Source organism: Budorcas taxicolor, chromosome 11, assembly GCF_023091745.1.
Source record: "Budorcas taxicolor isolate Tak-1 chromosome 11, Takin1.1, whole genome shotgun sequence".
NCBI classification, from domain to species: Eukaryota; Metazoa; Chordata; class Mammalia; order Artiodactyla; family Bovidae; genus Budorcas; species Budorcas taxicolor.
Genome location: NC_068920.1, coordinates 87,290,230 through 87,314,607, shown reverse-complemented (window position 1 = coordinate 87,314,607; position 24,378 = coordinate 87,290,230). Strand labels below are relative to the sequence as shown.

At 37.0% G+C, this 24,378-nt stretch overlaps 1 protein-coding gene across 1 annotated transcript in view; it reads left to right on the top strand.

The window, feature by feature from the left end:
• SRBD1 (S1 RNA binding domain 1) overlaps positions 1-24,378 on the top strand; it is a 227,955-nt gene that overhangs the window by 189,105 nt on the left and 14,472 nt on the right. Inside the window, exons 17-19 of the mRNA XM_052648428.1 lie at positions 7,698-7,804; positions 9,652-9,828; positions 15,646-15,828. Coding sequence (XP_052504388.1) covers positions 7,698-7,804; positions 9,652-9,828; positions 15,646-15,828 — 467 coding nt within the window. The remainder of the gene's footprint in view (positions 1-7,697; positions 7,805-9,651; positions 9,829-15,645; positions 15,829-24,378) is intronic.

Here is a 24,378-nt window from a genome sequence, read left to right as displayed (position 1 = left end):
TGATTTGTTTAAAAATTAGTTTCCATTTGTCTTCTGCAGAACCGAGAAACAGTCATTGTCCTAGCGATCTTTCTGTCAAGTTAACTCGAATAAACTGATTTAAATTGAGTGGTATAAGTTAATGCAAATTGGGTGCCTAAATACTGAGTTGGCAGTAAAGGAGTCTCCAGCATACTCTTCATATGCTTTATCAGAGGAGGAAGATTTACAAAGAGAATGTCTTTCTAGGCTATTTTTTCCCATTACAACCACTGGCTATACTTTAATCTGTTTCCATATCTTTTAGAAAAGTACCTCCAGTGCTGAAATGCCTTTTGCCATCTTAATCCCAGAGCCCCATAGGCACAGTGAGTTGTTCATTGTATCTATGGTTTATTCATTTAAAAAAACAAAGATGTTCTGCTGGTGTTAGTATCTGTTTTCAAAAGAATCTGCTTATGAAGAAATATTTTTAAAGTCTTTTTCAAGACTTTTCAAGAGTATTTGTCTGTTACTTGTAAACGTGTATGATCCAGTAGAGAACACATAAGTTTTTAAAAAGATACTATGAGAAAAATATGGAACTTTGTTCAGTATTCCCTCCCCTAAATGTATCTGATTTTTACTTTTAGTAAAACAGTGTTACATGCAGTATTTCTATGGTGCTGACCATTGTCTTAGTCTTTCAAGGAAGTATATAAAGACCTCTTGTATACTAGACTTGAAGAATTGTAGGAGGAACTACTGTTAAATACACATTTTCTGTTTTCTCAAATGTTTTCCATTCTTCTGTCAGTTCTGTCTTTTATGGGTCATTCAACCCACACATTTCTGGATGACTTTTAAACTGTCACATGTCAACCAAAGAAAAGTAGATGTAAGATGAGGAAATGAACTTGCCTTTTTAGAAATTTGGCTAGACTTTTCCTGTAAAGGTTTTTACATTTTTAGTTTCTAAGTGCATTTTGCATTTTGACAATAATAAGAAACAGGAAGGGACATGAGTGAATGATAATTGCTAAAGAAAATACTCAAGAATGTTGCATGAGAAAGCCACTTGGGAATAAACCTAAAGTTTATATGGAATATGCAAAGTGAAATTTTGTTGCTGTAGTCTACAGACAGTATTCCATCTGGGAGGATTTTTTAAAATAATTGTGAGATAATTTTAGTGCTTAGGACCAAATTTTTTTAAAAAAGAGCAGTTTAGATCAGCAATTCTTTAGAAGTTTGTGGTAGAGCAATAATAACAATGTGGATTCTGACCTCAAAAAAAGCTGACAATTATAAATGACTGCTTATATTCCTTTTTAAAAATCCTGTAAATTTTAGGTAAAAAATCTAACAACCCAAACAATATTTCCTTGAATTTGAAACAGTCTGTTTATAAAATTGAAATAACTTGCCCCGGAATTCAGAATAAGGTAACTTTAAAAAAATAAAGAACAATTCATCTTTCCTGGCATCAAGTCCTTGACGATTAGCACAGTCATTCCTGGGATCCTCTTGCCTCTAATACTCATGACTACCAGTAGAGTGGTATGTCACAGCCCAGCTTTCAGCAGATGTAAACTGAGCTTCTTGAAGACATGAAATTCATATGGTTTTTACTACACTTTCAATACCGAGCACAGCTAACACAGTGTCTGGTACATAATAGTTGCTTAGAAAATGTTTTTAGAATGACAGATATCAATGCCTCTAATTTAATGTCAAAGACACTATTATGAGAACAATGTGGAACTCTGTTCAGTATTCCCTCCCCTAATCATATATGATTTTTACTTTTAGAAAATACTATTAACTCTTTAGTACTTTTGTAAGCAAATAGTTGGAGAAGAATATAGGCAAAATCCCGGATTATAGATAACAGCAAAAATTTTTATTACATGAGTCTAACTGCTAGAGGGATTTAAAAAGTATTTCAACCTAGTATGTTGTTATCTTGGACATACCCTTTTTTTTTTAAAGCATTAGCTTTTTAAATTTTCTTTAAAGGGCTTTTTAAAAATATAGCTGTTCTGCCTTATGCTTTGTAATGACTTCATAGTAATTCGTGTTGTGGTTATTTCATAATTTATTTGTATCAGTACCTTCTGGGTGAATTGTTAGGTTGTACACACACATACGTACATACCTTTGAACAATAGTCTTGCTATTTCCTTAGAATAAATTCTATGAAATCATGCATAAACTTCTTACAATTGTTGTGAGGATTAAATTAGATAATATTATAAAAGCCTTATAACAGTGCCTGACAGTAAAATCTCAAGGACTTTGGTAGTATTGTTGTTTTTGTTGCTTTAGTCTTGCCACTTGGAGAAGGAAATGGCAACCCACTCCAGTATTCTTGCCTAGAGAATCCCAGGGATGGGGGAGCCTGGTGGGCTGCCGTCTATGGGGTCGCACAGAGTCGGACATGACTGAAGCGACTTAGCAGCAGCAGCAGCAGCAGCAGTCTTACAAGTAGACATCAAGCTCCTAAATAAAATAACTGCTTCAGCTAGAAAAACATCAGAGATCCCAACTCCAAGTGGCTTGAACAATAAGGAAATTTATTATTCTTTTACTAAACAATAAGGAAATGTCATTGCTAGAAGGTCATTGTGTGTGTTGGGACAGGGGCAGAGTGGGCAAGAAATCCAGAACTGGTCAATAGAGGATTTCAGGAAGATCCAGAGTCTTTGCGTATGTGTTACCTGCCATATTCAGGGAGTCAGCTTGATCCTCAAGCCAGTCCTGGTGACATAAGATAATGCTTACTTCAGCTGCAGGAGGCATACTTGAATGAAAAGAAGAAAAGACATGGGTCTATATTTGAGAGGGATGTCTCTTTCTGAAAGCCTCAGAAGATATACCTTCACAGTTTATTTCCTATGACTAGTTAAGTGGAATGAGACTGGTGATATTGGCTTAGCGCATTATTTTTTATACCTTTTGATCATGATACATAGTAGAAAATATATTTTATACCATGATCAAGATACTCATCACACATATGTTTGCATATATGTATATGTCACTCTATACAGTAAAACATAATTCAAAATAATAGCTCCTCAATATAATATTTATCCTTACTACTTATGATAAAATTAAACACTGTTTTTTATTTATATTTAAATACAAGGGTTTTTAACCCTCAAATAAAAACATTCATAAAGATTTCATGGGTAGTATAAGTTGTTCATAAATTTGTTCCAGTCCAGAACACATGAAGATGGTGAACCTATAAATTTTGATTGAGTCAAGATAAATACTTTTTCACAGAAAGAGGTAATTGAGAGTGGTAAAATAATCTTGGAAGTGGTAAAATAATCTCAGATAGTAGAGTCTGCCTGCAGTGCAGGAGACCTGGGTTCAGTCCCTGGATTGGGAAGATCCCCTGGAGAGGGAAATGGCAACCCACTCCAGTATTCTTGCCTGGAAAATCCCATAGACAGAGGAGCCTGTAGTCCATGGGGTCGCGAAGAGTCGGACACGACTGAATGAATGTGTCCATTGATACAGGCAAGAATCATCAGTGAATTCTATACTCAGAGATAGAATACACAAGTGCAAGAATACCAGGAGTTGGAGATCACTGGGAACCATCTTGGAAGCTGCCTAGCACAGAGTATAAAATTATAAGACAACTCAAATGCAGTGTGTGGCCCTGGATTCAATTCTGGATTGGGAAGAAAATGCTGTTAGGTAGAATTGGGACATTTGATGAAATTTGAGTTTGGCCTCTGCATTAGATAGTATTGTTGTTGTCTAGTTACTAAGTTATGTCCAGCTCTTTGTGACCCCGTAGACTGTGGCCTGCCAGGCTCTTCTGTCCATGGGATTTTCCAGGCAAGAATACTGTACTGGGTTGCCATTTGCTTCTCCAGGGGATCTTCCCAACCCAGGGATAGAACCCGAGTCTCTTGCGTTGCAGGCAGATTCTTTACTACTGAGCCACCAGGGAAGCCCATTAGATAAAATTACATTGCTGATGACTTACCTGATTTTATTTATCATATTAATACAGTGGTATATAATACAGTGTCCTTATTATTTGGAAATGCACACTAAAGTATTTGTTTGAAAAAAGGCTATGAGGAGATCCTTTATACTACTCCTGCAGGGTTGTTTTTTTTTTTTCTAAACTTGAAGTTATTGCACAGTTAAGTTTTTTTTTTCCATTTCTACATTTACTTTGGCATTTTTAAAATATAAATTATTTTAATTGGAGGCTAATTACTTTACAATATTATATTGGTTTTGCCATACATCAACATGAATCAGCCACGGGTATACATGTGTTCCCCACCCTGAACTCCCCGCCCACCTCCCTCCCCATCCCATCCCTCTGGGTCATCCCAGTGTACCAGCCCGTGGCATCCTGTGTCATGCATCGAACCTGGACTGGCGATTCATTTCATATATAATATTATACATGTTTCAATGCCATTCTCCCAAATCATCACACCCTCGCCCTCTCCCATGGAGTCCAAAAGACTGTTCTATACACCTGTGTCTCTTTTGCTGTCTCGTGTACAGGGTTATCGTTACCATCTTTCTAAATTCCATATATATGCATTAGTATACTGTATTGGTGTTTTTCTTTCTGGCTTACTTCACTCTGTATAATAGGCTCCAGTTTCATCCACCTCATTAGAACCACAGTTAAGTTTTAAAAAGGCGAGGGAAATTGTTTTTCAACTGAAAAAAAAATGTATTTCTTGAGTTTTACATCCACTGAGTGCATGATTGTACCTCATGATGTTAGATCCTTTTAATGCGTTGTAGGATTCAGTTTGTTAGTGTCTTGTTGAGGACTTTTGCACCTGTATTCATAAGGAATATCGGTCTATAGCTTTCTTACCTGGTGGTATCTTTGATATCAACTAACCTCACAGAATGAGTTAAGACATGTTCCCTCCTCATATATTTTTCTGAAAGAGCTTTAAAAGGATTTACTGTTAATTCTTTAAATATTTGGTAGAATTCGTTAGTGAAGATGTCCAATCCTAGATTTTTCTCTTTGGGGAGATTTCTGATAGATCTGTTCATTTTTCTTATTTCTTCTTCAGTCAGTTTTGGCAATTTTTTTATTTCTAAGAATTTTTGCTTTTTATTCCTTCCAGTTTATCTAGTTTAATTTATATTGAACAATAATACATTTTTACATTATATGCAAATATCTGATTTCAGCTTTATGTAAGAAATTGCATTTAAACCATACAAAATAAATCCTCCATACAACTGCCTTGCTTGCATATCTGACCTAACGTGCATCTATCTTCATGACATTTTCAGCATTCTGGTTGCTTCACATCCTATCAATGCTTGGTATTTTTCATCTTTTTCATTTTAGCTATTCTGATAAGGACGTTTTTATTTGGCCTTTAATTTTGAAGATGTGTAAGAACATTATTACCACAATAGGTCTGTCATTGTTATTGTTTTCCATATTTGTAAAATCATTTTAAAAATTAAGTTTTTTTTTAATATGTAAAATGTGGTTCAAATAAAGTCAAAGATTGCTGAGTGGAGTCAACATTTTCACTACCAAATCTGGTGGTTGAACTTGCTTTATTGTTCTTTTTTTTTTTTTCTTCAAAGTTTAAAATTTTCAGTTGAAAGATAACTTGTACTAACTCAGTTTGAGTATACAGATTTCTCAGGAGGCAGGTAAGGTGGTCTGGTATTCCCATCTCTTGAAGAATTTTCTACAGTTTGTTGTGATCCACACAGTCAAAGGCATTGGTGTAGTCAATAAAGCAGAAGTAGATGGTTTTCTGGACCTCTCTTGCTTTTTTGTTGATCCAAGGGATGTTGGCAATTTGATCTCTGGTTCCTCTGCCTTTTCTAGATCCAGCTTGAACATCTGGAAGTTCTCAGTTCACGTACTATTGAAGTCTGCTTGGAGAATTTTGAGCATCACTTTGCTAGCATGTGAGATGAGTGCAGTAGTTGGAACATTTTTTGGCATTGCTTTTCTTTGGGATTGGAATGAAAACTGACCTTTTCCAGTCCTATGGCCACTGCTGAGCTTTCCAAATTTGCTGGCATATTGAGTGTAGCACTTTCACAGCATCATCTTTTAGGATTTGAAATAGCTCAACTGGAATTCCATCATCTCCACTAGCTTTGTTCGTAGTGATGCTTCCTAAGGCCCACTTGACTTCACACTCCAGGATGTCTGGCTCTGGGGGAGTGATCACACTATTGTGGTTATCTGGGTCATAAAGATCTTTTTTGTATAGTTTTTCTATGTATTGTTGCCACCTCTTTTTAATATCTTCTGCTTCTGTTAGGTCCATACCATTTCTGTCCTTTATTGTACCTATCTTTGCATGAAATATTCCCTTGGTATCTCTCATTTTCTTGAAGAAATCTCTAGTCTTTCCCATTCTATTGTTTTCCTCTATTTCCTTGCATTGATCATGGAGGAAGGCTTTCTTATCTCTCCTTGCTGTTCTTTGCAACTCTGCATTCTGATGGGTTTATCTTTCCTTTTCTTCTTTGCCTTTCTCTTCTCTTTTCTCAGCTACTTGTAAGGCCTGGTCAGACAACCATTTTGCCTTTTTGCATTTCTTTTTCTTGGGGATGGTCTGGATCACCACCTCCTGTATAATTTGTAACATTAGTCTGTAACATATAGTCTGTTTGTAACATATAGTCTGTCCATAGTTCTTCAGGCACTCTTTCTATCAGGTCTAATCCTTTGAATCTATTTGTCACTTCCACTATATAATCATAAAGGATTTAATTTAGGTCATACCTGAATGGTCTAGTGGTTTTCTGTACTTTCTTCAATTTAAGTCTGAATTTTACAATACGGAGTTCATGATCTGAGGCACAGTCAGCTCCTGATCTTGTTTTTGCTAACTGTATAGAGCTTCTCCATCTTCGGCTACAAAGAATATAATCAATCTGATTTCGGGATTGACCATCTGGTGATGTCCATGTGTAGAGTCTTCTCTTATCTTATTGGAAGAGAGTGTTTGCTATGACCAGTACGTTCTTTTGGCAAAACTCTGTTAGCCTTTGCCCTGCTTCTTTTTGTACTCCATGACCAAATTTGCCTATTACTCTAGGTATCTCTTGACTTCCTCCTTTTGCATTCCAGTCCCCTATGAAAAGGACATCTCTTTTTTTTTTTTGAAAAAGAGACTTATAAGCAATAGTCTCTTCAATTTCATGAAATATGAGAGTTCGGTTTACTGTCAAACTTACTGAATATTCATGTTCTCCTTCCTGTTCACTCTTCTCTTAAGAACAAAGGGTCATAATACACATGCAAGTGAAGATAAGACTTCAAGGCAGCGTGCAAATGATAGTAACCAGCATGGCTCAGTGTGCTTCCAGAACCAGCAGCAGCATTACTCTGGAGCTTGTTGGAATGTAAATTCTCAGGCCCCAACCCAGACCTACTGAATCAAAGACTCTTGGTGTGGGGCCCAGCAACCTGTGTTTTAATGAACTCGAGAGGTAATTTTTATGACAAGCTAAGGGAAAAATACCAATGCTGTTGTACTCAAGTCAAGTGTTTAAGTAGAGAGTATGAAACACAGATTCCTAAAGTTTAGGTCAATTACATCAGCAAACTGTGTTTAAGAGAAATGAACAAATTGACTTTGCTGTGTCTTAACTGAGCCTGCTATCTGTAATACAGGCAAAGTAATGGAGTAGTCCAAGAATTCCATGTTCTTTACTTTTGATTGATGTTTGATCTTTCTTTTCAGCACGATGTATCTCAGACCCTGCTCAAGGCAACACTGGACAGTGTTGTAGAAGAATGTGTCAGTTTTGTGGGAGTGGATATTAACATCTGTTCAGAAGTTTTGTTAAGGTGAGACAAGAAGTCTGGCTAAAGATTACAGAATCTTGAGTTTCTTTACTGACTGTCCAAACTCAGTTAAAACAAGGGGACACGTGTGAAGTTGCCAAGTATAGAAAATCGATCAGTTCATACATTGCTTTAAGTAATCAGTCAGGGAGGAAGACATCATTTAAGAAAATAATCATAACAATTCATATATATTATCATTTTTAATATGGAAAATCTAAAATGAAGAGCATATGATAACTGTTGAGTCACTGCTGCTGCTGCTGCTGCTAAGTCGCTTCAGTTATGTCCGACTCCATGTGACCCCATAGACAGCAGCCCACCAGGCTCCCCCATCCCTGGGATTCTCCAGGCAAGACCACTGGAGTGGGTTGCCATTTCCGTCTCCAGTGCATGAAAGTGAAAGGTGAAAATGAAGTCGCTCAGTCGTGTCCGACTCTTAGCGACCCCATGGACTGCAGCCCACCAGGCCTCTCCACCCATGGGATTTTCCAGGCAAGAGTACTGGAGTGGGGTGACATTGCCTTCTCCATTGAGTCACTGCTGCTGCTGCTGCTAAGTCACTTCAGTCACGTCTGACTCTTAACAACCCCGTGAACTGCAGCCCACCAGGCTCCTCCATCCATGGGATTTTCCAGGCAAGAGTACTGGAGTGGGGTGCCATTGCCTTCTCCATTGAGTCACTAATAGAATTTAAATAAGGTTAACATGGAAAAGAGCCATTTCCCATCACATAATAGGGAGTTATTTTTCACTAGTTCAGTCTCTTGCTTACATCCGTCAAAGCTGGCCATCACCAGAGGATAAATTCTGAGGGAACAGGGTATATGATTACCATCTTTTTACCTTGATTCCTCAAGTTACATATCAAAATCTTCATCATATTAATACTATTATCACATCTTACATGCTCTTTTTCCCCCCTGGGGTTATAGAAGAGCTGTTCTTTTGTTCCTAATCTTGCATTTATTATACAAGTCTGGAAATTCTGGACCTCTGGGGGAAAAAAATCTAGATTCTTCTGCTTTGAAATTAGAACAGCAGAAAATAATCCCTTGCATTTTAAGGTGTTGCCTCCCTGGTGGCTCAATGGTCAAGAATCCACCTGCCTAGCAGGAGAGGTGGGTTCAGTCCCTGTATCAGGAAGATCCTCTGGAGAAGGAAATAGCAACCTACTCTAGAATTCTTGCCTGAGAAATCTCATGGACAGAGGATCCTGGCAGGCTACACAGTCCATGAGGTCGCAAAGAGTCAGATACAACTTAGCAACTACACAACAGCAACTTTCTACCATAGTAATAAATATTCCATAATTCCATGTATGGAATTCTGTAATAGAATTCAGATTCTCTAATTAACATCAAGTCAACTACCTAATGACAGAGTTTTTTTGTCATGGATAAGTACCTTTCCACCGTTTAAGTCTTGGCTGACAAAAAAATAAGAGAGTACAACCCAGCTGTAGCTGTGGTAATTTCTACTCCTGAATCACTTTGTAAGCTAACTGGGAATAGGCAGAATTATTACTTGATTTAGAAACATAAGTAATGTAACTAGTGTAGAAATACTGTAGGAAAGTAGTTTTCTTAGACCTTGGTTAACCAGTTTGCCAGCGTCTTTATGACAGCCCTGGTTTGTCACTATTTTGCTTTCTACTGTCCTTCACTCCTCTTGGAAAACTGTTTCCCCTTTGTCTTTTTGACATAACCCACCTTTGATTAACTGAACTTAGAGACATAGGACAAGATATAATTGCAGTTGCTTTTATGTTTCTTTGCATGCCATCTTTTCTTTCAGTTCTCTTAGAACAATTATATTGGCCACGTTACTCATTTTGTTTATTTTTTTAGGCATATCGCTGGACTCAATGCCAACCGAGCCAAAAATATTATTGAATGGCGTGAGAAAAATGGGCCATTCATCAACCGAGAACAGCTGAAGAAAGTGAAAGGGCTGGGTCCAAAATCTTTCCAACAATGTGCTGGTTTCATCAGAGTCAACCAGGATTATATTCGAACATTTTGCAGGTGATTATTAAAGTGTACACTGTTTTTTCTAATATTAACCTCCTCCTCTTGTACTGTTACCCATCCTTCTCACTGGCATAAATCCTAGCTGTTCATTTCTTCATTCCTTCATTCCATATGTGTAGACTATCTTAATCTTTACTAGGTACTGGGAATACAGCAGTGAACAAATGAACAAATTCACTGGCCTCATGGAGTTAAGTTTTAATAAATGAGACAGACAATAAATAAACTAGTAAAACAGTTTCAGATAAGTGTTATAAAAATTAAAACAAAGCAATATGACACTATCTTAGGGAGCAATAAACTGCTTTATATGAGTTATTTACTGAAAAGTTATTTGAGCCAAGTTTTGAATGAAGTGAAGGAGCCAGTCACATAGGGATCAGAAGGAAGGCATTCAAGCAGAGCAAACAATATGTGTGCAGCAGCCTAAGGCAGGACCACTTTGGTGTATTTAGGAAAAGAAGCTAAGGCCAATGTGATCGGAGCACCACAAGTGGAAGGACTGGTACAACATGAGGCTACAAAGAAGACTTTGCAATGACCACTTCATATTGACAGCTGTTCCCCTAAGCATAGTTGAGGGACTTCCCTGGTGGTCCAGTGGTTAAGACAATGTGCTTCTTCTACAAGGGCCACAAGTTCCATTCCTGGTCAGTGAAGTTCTACATGCCATGGAGGTGTGCTCTCCCCCGCCCCCAAAAAAAAGGGCAGCATAATTGAGTTTCCCTGCTTCTTCCTCAGTGAAAACTGGCCAAGGCATTAATTATCAGATGTGTAAATTAAGAGCTAAATTCTTGCTTTCTAATCCTGGTAGCACAAAAAGCAAAGAAATTGGGTAAACTTCTTAGCATTTTGTAATCATAAAAGACTAGCTTTTATGCCTTGGCTTCTTTGGAACTACTTGATGCATTCATTGTGTATTTTTTCTTCTGACACAAAAGTTACAATCATTTGTTTTTTTTCTGGAAAAGACTGAGGGAAAACCAGCCCCTCTGAAAAGCAGAATATATTATAAATCCATAGTAATTAAAACAGTTTGGTTTTGATGTAGAAATAGGTAGAACAGAACAGAGTCTGAAATACACTAAAACACAGAGGGAATTTAATTTATGATAAAGGTGACATTTCATATAGTGGGGAAAATCGATTAATTAACCAGTAAAACACTTGGTTAGTAAATTCAAATAGTAGAAAAAAGAATAAAGTGAAAAGTGTACCCCAACTTGTCCCTTCAAAATAGTTTTTTATATATTGCTTCCAAAAATAAATTTATACTTATATAAGTTTATATATATGTGTCTATTATTTTTAAATGCATACAGAACAACTTATGGTATACAACTAGTTGAAACTTGTTTTGTTTCAGTAATATATCTTGGATCTCTTTCCATGTATTACATATTGATTTATATCATTCTTTATATATGCCAGCACAGTATTTAATTTATAAATGGACTGTAATTCAGTCAGTGCTCTGTTGGTGAACATTTGGGTTATTTTAAAGCCTTAGTTTTTTTCAACTGGTAATGAAGGACTTGAAGATTCATGACTATTATATTTCCTTGATAGGTCATGCCTTTATTCAGAATGACTATTGCTATCTTATTGAGTGTTTTTATTTTCAAATCTATTTTGTTTGCTAGCATTGTTGCCATATCTGCCTTTTCAGAATATGCTTGGTATGTTTTATTTTCAAACTTTCTATGACATTTAGTTTTTTATATGACTCATAGATTTTCTGGTTTTGCTTAATATTAATCCATTCACAGTTATTATGCATATTGATATGTTTGAACTTCCATCTTATATATTTTCTCTTCATGCCTTCATGCAATTTGTTACATTTATCAGTTAACAGGGCTCCTCCCTGTTTTTCTCCTTGTCTTCCTTCAGTTCAGTTCAGTTGTTCAGTCGTGTCTGACTCTTTGCAACCCCATGGACTGCAGCATGCCAGGCCTCCCTGTCCATCAACAACTCCTGGAGTTTATCCAAACTCGAGTCAGTGATGCCAGCCAATTGTCTCATCCTCTGTCGTCCCCTTTTCCTCCTGCCCTCAATCTTTCCCAGCATCAGGGACTTTTCCAATGAGTCAGCGCTTCCCATCAGGTGGCCAAAGTATTGGAGTTTCAGCGTCAACATCATTCCTTCCAATGAACACCCAGGACTGATCTCCTTTAGGATGGACTGGTTGGATCTCCTTGCAGTCCAAGGGACTCTCAAGAGTCTTCTCCAATACCACAGTTCAAAAGCATCGATTCTTCGGCGCTCAGCTTTCTTTACAGTCCAGCTCTCACATCCATACATGACCACTGGGAAAACCATAGTCTTGACTAGACAAACCTTTGTTGACAAAGTAATGTCTCTGCTTTTTAATATGCTGTCTAGGTTGGTCATAACTTTCCTTCCAAGAGGTAAGCGTCTTTTAATTTCATGGCTGCAGTCACCATCTGCAGTGATTTTGGAGCCCAAAAAAATAATGTCTGTCACTGTTTCCAGTTTCCCCATCTGCTTGCCATGAAGTGATGGGAACAGGTGCCATGATCTTAGTTTTCTGAATATTGAGCTTTAAGCCAACTTTTTGACTCTCCTCTTTCACTTTCATCAAGAGGCTTTTGAGTTCCTCTTCACTTTCTGCCATAAAGGTGGTGTCATCTGCATATCTGAGGTTATTGATATTTCTCCTGGCAATCTTGATTCTAGCTTGTGCTTCCTCCAGCCCAGCATTTCTCATGATGTACTCTGCATATATGTTAAATAAGCAGGGTGACAATATACAGCCTTGACGTCCTTCTTTTCCTATTTGGAACCAGTCTGTTGTTCCATGTCCAGTTCTAACTGTTGCTTCCTGACCTGTATAAGATTTCTCAAGAGACAGGTCAGGTGGTCTGGTATTCCCATCTCTTTCAGAATATTCCACAGTTTATTGTGATCTACACAGTCAAAGGCTTTGGCATAGTCAAGAAAGCAGAAATAGATGTCTTTCTGGAACTCTCTTGCTTTTTCCATGATCCAGCGGTTGTTGGCAATTTAACTCTGGTTCCTCTGCCTTTTCTAAATCCAGCTTGAACATCAGGAAGTTCACGGTTCACGTATGGCTGAAGCCTGGCTGGGAGAATTTTGAGCATTACTTTGCTAGCGTGTGAGATGAGTGCAATTGTGCAGTAGTTTGAGCATTCTTCGGCATTGCCTTTCTTTGGGATTAGAATGAAAACTGACCTTTTCCAGTCCTGTGGCCACTGCTGAGTTTTCCAAATTTGCTGGCATATTGAGTGCAGCACTTTCACAGCATCATCTTTCAGGATTTGAAATAGCTCAACTGGAATTCCATCACCTCCACTAGCTTTGTTCATAGTGGTGCTTCCTAAGGCCCACTTGACTTTGCATTCCAGGATGTCTAGCTCTAGGTGAGTGGTCACACCATCATGATTATCTGGATCATGAAGATATTTTTTGTATAGTTCTTCTGTGTATTCTTTCCATCTCTTTTTAATATTTTCTGCTTTTGTTAGGTCCATACCCATCTTTGCATGAAAAGTTCCCTTGGTGTCTCTAATTTTCTTGAAGAGATCTCTAGTCTTTCCCATTCTGTTATTTTCCCCTATTTCTTTTCACTGATCACTGAGGAAAGCTTTCTTATCTCTTCTTGCTATTCTTTGGAAACCTCAGTAAGACAGTAGGTGCTAAGAGAGGTCATCAGAGGGCAGACAGACTGAAACTACAATCACAGAAGACTAGACAATCTGATCGTATGGACCACAGCCTTGTCTAACTCAATGAAACTAAGCCATGCCATGTAGGGCCACTCAAGATGGATGGGTCATGGTGGAGAGTTCTCACAAAATGTGATCCACTGGAGAATGGAATGGCCAAAACCCTTCAGTATTCTTGCCTTGAGAACCCCATGAATAGTATGAAAAGGCAAAAAGATAGGACACTGAAAGATGAACTCCCCAGGTCGGTAGGTGCCCAATCTGCTACTGGAGATCAGTGGAGAAATAACTCAAGAAAGAATGAAGGGATGGAGCCAAAGGAAAAACAACACCCAGTTGTGGATGTGACTGGTGATAGAAGCAAGGTCCAATGCTGTAAAGAGCAGTATTGCATAGGTCCATGAATCAAAGCAAATTGGAAGTGGTCAAACAGTAGATGCCAAGAGTGAACATCGACATTTTAGGAATTGGTGAACTAAAATGGACCGGAATGGTTGAATTTAACTCAGATGACCATTATATCTACTACTGTGGGCAGGAATCCCTTAGAAGAAATGGGGTAGCCATCATAGTCAACAAAAGAGTCCGAAATGCAGTACTTGGATGCAGTCTCAAAAAATGACAGAATGGTCTCTGTTCATTTCTGAAGCAAACCATTCAGTATCACAGTAATCCAGGTCTGTGCCCCAACCAGTAACACTGAAGAGGCTGAAGTTGAACAGTTCTATGAAGACCTACAAGACCTTTTAGAACTAACACCCAAAAAGATGTCCTTTTCATTACAGGGGACTGGAATGCAAAAATAGGAAGTCAAGAAACACTGGAGTGATAGGCAAATTTGGCCTTGGAGGACAGAATGAAGCAGGGCAAAGGCTAATAGAGTTTTGCCAAGAAAATTCACTGATCATAGCAAACACCTTCTTTCAACAACACAAGAGAAGACTACACATGAACATCACCATATGGCCAACACCGAAATCAGATTGTCTTCCTTACTCATCTTTATCTCCTCTTAGTGATTCCAGCTTTTGTATCTTTTATGCTTCTGGTTACTATCTTTAAATTTGATTTGGATTGGTCTCTGGAGTTAATAGGTGTCTCTGTACTCCTAGAGAAAACTAGAGCCAAAGGTCTCTTCCCAACCTTCCTCCCGTCAATGCTGTGTCCTGTGGTGGGATAATCTGGGATTTTAGTTTCAGACTGTTTTTATATATATTTTACAATATTCATGAGCAGTTATTTAACCTAGTGATTTTTATGGTTTCTGTGCTCATCGCTGTTTCTTATAGCCCACGTTATCATTTTTCTTGAACTCAGTGTTTCTATTGGAGTTTATACTTAAGAATTTCTTTTCAGAGAGAGTATATTATATGGGTTGTACCACAGTCCATACATGTCTGAAAGTGATTTTAACTTGTCTGCTAGTTGCTAGGTATATAATTTTAGATGCAAAATCATTTTGTCTCAGACTTTTAAAATATTGTTCCACTGTGTTCCAGCATCTGTGTTTGTCAGTGAGAAAACTGATGCCAGTTTGAGTCTAGTTCCTTTCAAAGTAATGTTTTATTTTTATCTCTTAATTTTTAAAATTCTAAAGTTTCCCTGTCATAAGTCAAATGTGAGTCTTTTTCTAGTTATTCTTTTCCCATTCATTCTGTTTTATACTCAGTAGATTCCTTTGGGGAGCTTGTGTTTTTTTCAGCTCTGAGAAATCACCTTTTTCTTCTCCTCCTCATTTAATTTATTTTCATCTGCTTTTCTCTGTTCTCTCCTACAGTGCCAATTACACAGGCAGGATCAATTAATGTTGGGGCTTTAAGTAACAGAAAGTCCTATTAATGGGTTTAAACAAATAAGTGGTAATTTCTGTGAAGTGCATGGTCAAAGTCTGGTGGCTGTTTGTTTATATTTGTTTGGCAGAGAAATAAGCTTATTTTTAATGAAAGACTCTAAAACCCTCTGCCCGCCCTCTAGCCCTCCCACATCCCCCCATACTGTTTATTTTTTTATGACAGAAAGATAGTATTATTTTATCTTATTTTTTAATTAAAAGATAATTGCTTTACAGAATTTTGTTATTTTCTGTTTCAAATGGTTATAGTAGTCAGCAAACTGAATCTGCAGGCGAAACTCAGGGAGTTGCTGTAACAGCTTCAGCAGGTGTTGAGGTCACAAATGAGAAACAAGGCAAGAAAAGGAGCAAAACTGCAGTGAATGTTGTACTAAAGCCAAATCCTTTGGACCAAACTTGTATTCACCCGGAATCGTATGACACAGCAATGAGGTAAGTCTGGGGCCCCTGTGGGAATTCTCTATGCTCACAATGAGTTCTCTACAGCAAATGGCCTTTGTTATGGCATAATGGAGACTTTAAAAATATGACCATGTTTAAAATGACAACATTTTTGAGAAGTTCCGCATTGCTGAGTTGTGTGGCACATTATTTTATTTCAGTGAGGAATGAAACCATTATTCCTGGAGCAGTGTCAAGCTAATAAACCCTGGTCCTAATGGTGAAGTGTGTGTAATGGAAATTGCATGGCACTCTCCTCTGTTTGTTTTGGAAATTAATAAGACACAAATGACTAGCACCTGGCTTAAAGCTTGTGCTTATCTAAAGATAAAGGCCTTTAGTAAACAGCCAGCTCTCAGATTTCATAAGAAATATTGCCCTGCTTAGTTATTATAGAGTCTAAGAAGTGATATACTTTTAATGAGAATACATTAATTAACACAGGGAAAGGTTTGAGTACAAGGGAAAGTTTAAAATTAGACATTAAAAGAAAAAAATTTAATACCACATTTGATCAGTTCACGGTTTTTAATTAGTTCAAAAATAGTGACTTGCTACACAACTGCATACTTAAGGCTTCTAGTGAACTAAATAGTTTAAAAATAGTGGACATTTTAATTTTCACTGAATCTTAAGTTTTTAACTTGTTTTAAAATAATTTATGTTTGAGTATTTTAAGAAATGTAATTTAATTTCTTTTAAAATATTTAAGATTGTAAACATTTTAGAAATTTCTATAAACATTATAGAAAACTTAGAAAATAGAAAAAAAAAGAATATTCTATCAACATCAGCAGTGATACCCTTTTTCTCCCAATATTTTATTATAAAAAAATTTAAACATAGAGAAATGTTGAAAAAAAATTTTACAATGAATCCCAATATACCGTCACCTAGATTTTATCATTAATATTTTGCTATGCCTGTGTTTTTACTCATCCATCTTTTTGTCCATTAGTCCATTTCTTTCTTATATATATATTTTAAAGAAAATTGCAGATATCAGCACACTTTCAGCTAATACTGTGGCATGTATATCATTAACGAGAATTCAGTAGTTTTTTATCTTTTTGTCTTTTGAGGTAAAATTCACATACATTTAAATTTTAGGTATATAAGAGCTGAATTTTGGCAAATAAATACTTACCTACATCTGGTAACCCAAACCTCTATCAAGATGAAAAACATTACCTCCATCCTAAAATGTTCCTTTGTACCCCTTCCCAGATAATCCCTGGGATTAATATAATCCCATATTCCAGCATAATCCCTGTTCTAGCTTCTCAGAGCTGACCACATGTTCACATTTTTCAGCCAAAGATTAGTTTCCCTCTTCTTGAACTTCATATGAATGACATCATACAGTTGCACTTTTTTGTATAAGGGTTCTTTCAACATTTAGAGATTTTTTTAAATTCATGCTGTAACATAAACAAGTAGCTGGTTCCTTTTTATTGCTAAATAATGTGCCATTATTATTATACCATAGTTTATTCTCCTTTTTGAAGGAACCTTGCCTATTTCCAAGTTGGCTATTATGAGTAAAGCCACTTTGAACATTCTTGTATAATTTTTGTTGTTGACATGTGTTGTTTGCACTCATCTTGGAAAAATACTTAGGAGAGGATTCGCTGGGTCATAAATCAGGTGAGTGTTTAGTTTTTTTACAGAAACTTCTAGACCATACTCCAGTGTAATTAATTGTACCATTTTACACTCCCATCTGGAGAAGGCAATGGCAACCTACTCCAGTGTTCTTGCCTGGAGAATCCCAGGGACGGGGGAGCCTGGTGGGCTGCCGTCTCTGGGGTCACACAGAGTCGGTCACGACTGAAGCGACTTAGCACACTTCCATCAACAATGCTAACAGTTCTCTTTGCCATAATCTGGTATTAGTCTTTTTAATGTTAGCCATTCTCGTGTATTTGTGTATGTGGTAGTGTATCTGTGGTTTTACTTTGCATTTCCCTGGTGACATTGAGCACTTTCTCATGTGCTTATTAGCCATTTGTATATCTTCTTCTGTGAACCCTCTGTTCATATCATTTAGCCATTTTCCAGCTGAGTTGTTTGCTTTTTTTATTATTGAGTCACGAAAATTTTAAAAACATATTGTGTATATTAGTCCTTTGTCGAATATATGTTCCACAAATATTTTGCCCTAGTTTGTGGCTTACTTCTTTATTTTATTATTAATGTCTTTTGATGTGCAGAAGTCTTAAATTTTGGTGATGTCTAATTTATCCATTTTTTCTTCCATATGAAGTTACTACTTTGTATGTGCTAAGAATCTTTTGCCTACTTCAAGTCATGAATCTATTCTTCAGTGTTTTCTTCTTAAAACTTGATGATTTTAGCTTTTACATACAGTGATATATCTGAAGTTAGTATGATTGGAAGTAGGGGTCAAGGTTCTCTTTCTTTCCTCATTGTGAACATTTAGTTATTCCAGTACCGTTTTAAAAAACAATAACAAAAACACAACTTCTCTTTACCCATTGTTTTGTGCGTTTGTTGAAAATCAGAAGACTGTGTAAGTATGAATCTATTTCTATCTCTCTCTTCTGTTTCATTGATCTTTTTGTCTGTACCACACTATCTTGATTACTATAATTTTATGCTAAATTTTGAAGTCATATAGTGTAAGACCTCCGACTTTGTTTTTCCAACAGTGCTCTGAATATTCTAGAGGATTTGATTTTCTTATAAATTGTAGAATGAACTTGTCAATTTACATTAAAAAAAAAAAAAAACCCTGGTAGGATTCTGATTGGGCTTATATTGAGTCCATAGGTGAATTTAGGAACAACTGATGTCTTCATAATATTTATGGAGTCTTTTGTTCATGGACTTACTTAATCTTTCCATTTATTTATAACTTCTGTCATTTCTCTCAACAGTGTTTTTTAGTTTCTAGTGTGGCAGTCTTGTGCATGTTTTATTAAATACATTTCATGCTTTTCAACACTATTGCAAGTAGAATTTTTAAAAATTTGTTGCTGATTGTTTTCTGCTAATATGTGAAGACAAAATTGATTTTTAATAGTAACTTTGTATCCTGTGACCTTGATAAGTTCATTTACTAGTTCTTAGTAGGTGTTTATAGATTCTTTAAATCTTCCTATATAAACGATTACATTATCAGCAAATAAATAGACTACTTATTTTTTTTAATCTTCATGCTTTTTGTTTCTCTTCCTTGCCTATTGCAACAGCCAGGATTTTCAGTACTGTATTGAATAGGAGTGGTCAGAATGGGCATCCTTGTCCCATTCTTAATCCTAGCACATGGTTCTCATTTTTTTAATATTAAAAAAAATTGTGGTCTCACAGTAATTGTATTTTTAGTGTTTGTTTGAAAAGATGCATGTATGCACATGGATTTATAGACTTTTTGCAAGAGTTGCCATCTCCAAATTAGCATTTTGCTGTATGTAAGCCAGTATCTTTTTTTTAATATACACTTTTGTTTGGTTCTATGATGTAGTTCAAATGTGGTTTATATGTTCTTCAAGTTTCTTTCTAACATAAGCACACATTTTTGGTTTCTGCATATTGCTTTTTAAAAGGCTAAATAATATTCCATCTAATGACTGGACTGTAGTTCAGAAATAGTAGTACTAGTGTGTGCACGCCTAGTCATGTCCGACTCTTTGCAACCCCATGGACTGTAACTCACCAGGCTCCTCTGTCCATGGGATTATCACGGCAAAAATACTGGAATGGGTTACCATTTCCTCTCCAGAGTATCTTCCCGACCCAGGGAACAAACCTGAGTCTCCCACAGGTCCTGCATTGGCAGGCAGATTCTTACCACTAAGCCACCAGGGAAGCCAATAGTCACACTAGTAGCGGTTCCTTATGATGGATTCCTAGAAGTGGAATTACTCTGCCAAAGGGTTTGAAAGTTTATGTGGCTCTCAATATACATTGCCAAGTAACATACTGATTTATAATGCCACCAGCAATGTTCAAGCTTGAGAAATCTTTAATTTCTCCTATTAGACAGGACTTCTCTGCCAGTTTTCACACAGGCTAGTTTCTGCATGTGGAGCATGAGAACCCCTACCAGTGACTTCATCCTTCTCTCTGCTTTCTTTGGGAGTAGCCTTGTCTCTCAGAAGCAGAGTACTTGAGGACTGTTTCATGGAAAATTTCTCTACATGAAATTCCACTCTTGACCTTTAAAATCTGGAGGAAAAAATGGTAATTTATCTAAATTTGCTTACCATCCCCATTATCCACTTTGGAACTGTGATAGTGGTTTCTAACTTTCTATTATACTTAGTATAGACATCACTCAACATAGGTATGTCATACTTTTCATACGGTGTTACAAAAGGGTCTTCCCAGGGAGGAGAAGCCCATTACGGATGTGATTAGGTCATCAGTGGTTTGATTTCAGTCCCGTAAAAGTAAATTCCATTGCAGTAAATTTCATTTTTAGTTATATTAGGAAAGTAGTAGAAACATAAAGGGCTTTAATGCTACCCTACCATGATGTCACTGCCAGAAGTACACCAAAATGTGAAGCCATTAAGTCTTTTTACTTTTGTACTTATGATATTCTCTCTCACATTCATATTTTAGAAAACTGAGATCATGGTATTTTATAACCTAAGTTAGGCATTTAGTGGTTTTTAAAAGTCTACTTTTTAAAACTATTTTTATTATTTATAGTACTTAAAAGTTGTATTTATGTGTAAGGATTCTCTATTAAATATTAAAGTGTTTTATATGGACTGAGATTTTTTTCTAATTTAATTTTGTATCTGCTTATAATGCAGATATGTTTTGAAATATGAATGTTTAATTTTTTATGAAGTAACTGTATTATTCTTTTTCTTAAGATACCGGATTTCTAAGATGAATTCAGTGTTCCCATATTTTCTTCATGTTCTTTATAGTTTCATTTTTTTACCCTTATGAATTTTATTGGTGATTATTTCATTCATCACTTTGAATGTAGAGAGTGCTGTGGTAGGGCCTAAAGAACATAAAAATGAATAGAGGTGGTTTATGGTCCCAGGGAGCCTACCAAAACAAGGAGGATGAAACTTAGTCACAGATAACCCATGTCAGAAGTCAATAATTGCTAACAGCCCTTTTGTTTTTTTTTAATATAAATTTATTCATTTTAATTAGAAGCTAATTACTTTACAATATTGTAGTGGTTTTGCCATACATTGCCATGAATATGCCACGGGTGTACATGTGTTTCCCATTCTGAACCTCCCTCCCACCTCTCTCCCCATCCCATCCCTCAGAGTCATCCCAGTGCACCAACCCCAAGCACCCCGTCCCATGCATCGAACCTGGACTGGCAATCCCTTTCACATATAATATACATGTTTCGATGCCATTCTCCCAAATCATCCCACCCTTGCCCTCTCCCACAGAGACCAAAAGACTGTTCTATACATCTGTGTCTCTTTTGCTGTCTCACATATAGGGTTATCGTTACTATCTTTCTAAATTCCATATATATGCATTAGTATACTGTATTGATGTTTTTCTTTTTGGCTTGCCTCACTCTGTATAATAGGCTCCAGTTTCATCCATCTCATTTGAACTGATTCAAATGTATTCTTTTTAATGGCTGAGTAATATTCCATTGTGTATATGTACCACAGTTTTCTTATCCATTCATCTGCTGATGGACATCTAGGTTGCTTCCATGCCCTGGCTGTTATAAACAGTGCTGCGATGAACATTAGGGTACACGTGTCTCTTTCAATTCTGGTTTCCTTGGTGTGTATGCCCAGCAGTGGGATTGCTGGGTCATATGGCAGTTCTATTTCCAGTTTTTTAAGGAATCTCCACACTGTTCTCCATAGTGGCTATACTAGTTTGCATTCCCACCAACAGTGTAAGAGAGTTCCCTTTTCACGAAGTGTGAAACACAAACTTGTTCACAGGAGAAAGATTTCATTTCCAGATCGGAATTTCTTACAAGGTTTCATGCAGGAGATGGCATTTGGGCTAGGTGTTTCAGCCAGCAGAAAGAGGAAAAGAGATGTTTAAAAGAGATGGAGATAGGAAAACATAGCTCAGGTCAGATTTGAGGAGCAGTTAATAAAAACAAACCTTCATGGAGTATATCCTCATTACCAGGCACTTTAGAAGCATCAACTTGTTTAAACCCCACAGCAATTGTATAAGGTTAGTACTATTAATATTACCACTCCTTTAAGTATACAAAGTCCCAGATGGGTGAAGTAAATTGCCTAAGATAATTCAACTGGTGAAACCAAGATTTGAACCAGATCTATGACACTCCAAAACCTGAGCTCACAATTAAAAAGCTAGTTTGGAGCCAGATTTAAATGTAATCATAATGGTCTTTCAGATTAAGGGAATCATACCCTTAAAGATAGTCTGTGTTCAGCACAAAAATGTAGCACGACTTGTGTTTTGTGTGCTTCTTAAGGAAAAAAAAAAAAGAATATCTGGCATATGCTGTCTTTGGGTGTTCTTCTGTATCATCACATGAGATTAGACTGTGTTTCCTCTGGGGAAAACATTATTCCTCCGATAAAGGAAACTTTGCCTTTTTTATTTTATTAAGGGTTCTGTAAGAAATGGATTCTTCATGTAGAGTATGCAGAATTTTATGCTGTTATGCTGCAAATACAATGTTTTGTTGAGTACTGCACCCAAAATAATTCCTTTCGTTGTTTTTTTTTAGAATGAAACATGTACATTTCAAAATAAGCAGCTTGATAGTGACAGCGTTTGGTCATCATCATTTTAAGAGAAGAGGCGGGTGAAGAGCAGCAGTAGCATATTCATCCTAGCATTGTACTCACCTCTGCCAGAAAATGTTTTTAAGTAAGCGAGAAAGAGTAAGGAATAATGCAAGGTCTTCAATAAATGTCGATTTAAAAGCATAGTAAGAAAATCCATATCAGAGCCACTTTCCTGAGATTATCTCCCTATCTTTACTCATTCTGTCCCACACTTTCCCGACCTACCCTTCCATCTCCTGATTCTATTTCTTTTTATAAAATGTTATGACTGTCTCTTGTATCTTAATGTCTCCGTCATTTATTGCTTTTGTTTTGCCCCACAGACCTATTGCTGATCTGGTATCCCATTCTTCACTCCCTAAAAGCGCAAAGAAGCAACCACTTTTTTACTTCCTCCTAGAACTTCTGTCTCAATGCTCCTTTTCATTGCCAGACGTCTCAGAAGAATTATCTGCCTCTAATTTTCACTGCTTGTTCTCTCCCAGCCTTTATAGATTGGCTTCTGTCCTTACCACTCTGGAATCACTCTCTCAACAAATAACCTCCTAACTGTCAAAAAGTGGCCTCTTTCTGTCCTTAAACCACTTAACCTATTCTGCTACTTTTGACTCTATTAGCTTACTGATCTTCCATGACTGTTTTCACAATCTATCCTCTCTGACTTCTCTTCTTCCTCTGGCCTTCTCAAGGTAAATAGTCTTCAGGTTTTTGCCTTATTCACCTTCTCCTTTTATTCTTTATTTTTCTCTGATTGAATGCATCCACTCATATGACTGTCTTCATCTCTCACTCCTCCACTGCCAATTCCAGTCCTGCATTTCCACATTAGTCCAGGCCTTTCTTCTAAATTCTAGCTTTCCCTTTCCATTTGGCTGTGAGAGATTTTCTCAGGAATATCTTAACAACTCAAACTCAATATATCTAAAAGTACAACTTGTATCCTCTTTTTCCCTACATTTATAACTCCCACCTCTCCCATCAGTCCTCTTCACTAGCCCTATACAAAAGCAAGACAGACAAATAACAAAAAGGCTTGGTCTTCCCCTCTTGTCCCGTGATGAATGGTTAATGGCACAACTGTCTTCCCATTAGTCAGAGCTAGAATTAACAAATTATTCATTTATTCATTAAACATATACCTTCCAAGTGAGTGTCTGACATATTCTAGGTACTGTTCTGTAATCTTGATTACGTTCAAAGATCCCTGCTCTCAAGGTCACAGACAGTAGACAATAAGCATAATGAATAAACCGTATGATAAATGTGATAAGAACAGTGAGGGGAAAAGGGAAGAGCAGAGCAATGGGGATCAGGATTACCAGGGTTATGGATAAGAACTTGCAAATTTAAGTAGAGTAGTCAGGGTAGACCAGATTGAGAAGGTGACATTTGAGCAAAGTCTTGATGGAAGTAAACGATTTAGCTGTGCATGCAGATATCTGAGGGAAGAATGTTCCAGGAAGAGGGACCAGATGGTATAAAGGCCCTAAGGTGGGAGCTGGCCCACCAAGGTCAAGGAATAGCACGGAAGCCAGGGTGGCTAATGCAGAGTGAGCAAGGAAGAGAAAAATAGGAGATCTGGGAGGCTATTATAGGGACTTGGCCTTAATTCTGTGAAGTCAGGAGCCACAGCATTGTTTTATGCTGAAGAGTGGCATGCTCTGATTTATACATTTACAGGATACATTGTTTGCTGAATTAAGGACATGAGAAGTTGTGGTTGAAACAGGGAGACCAGTTAGACTTACCTGCAGCAATCCAGGTGAAAGCTGGTGATGATTGAGACTAAGAT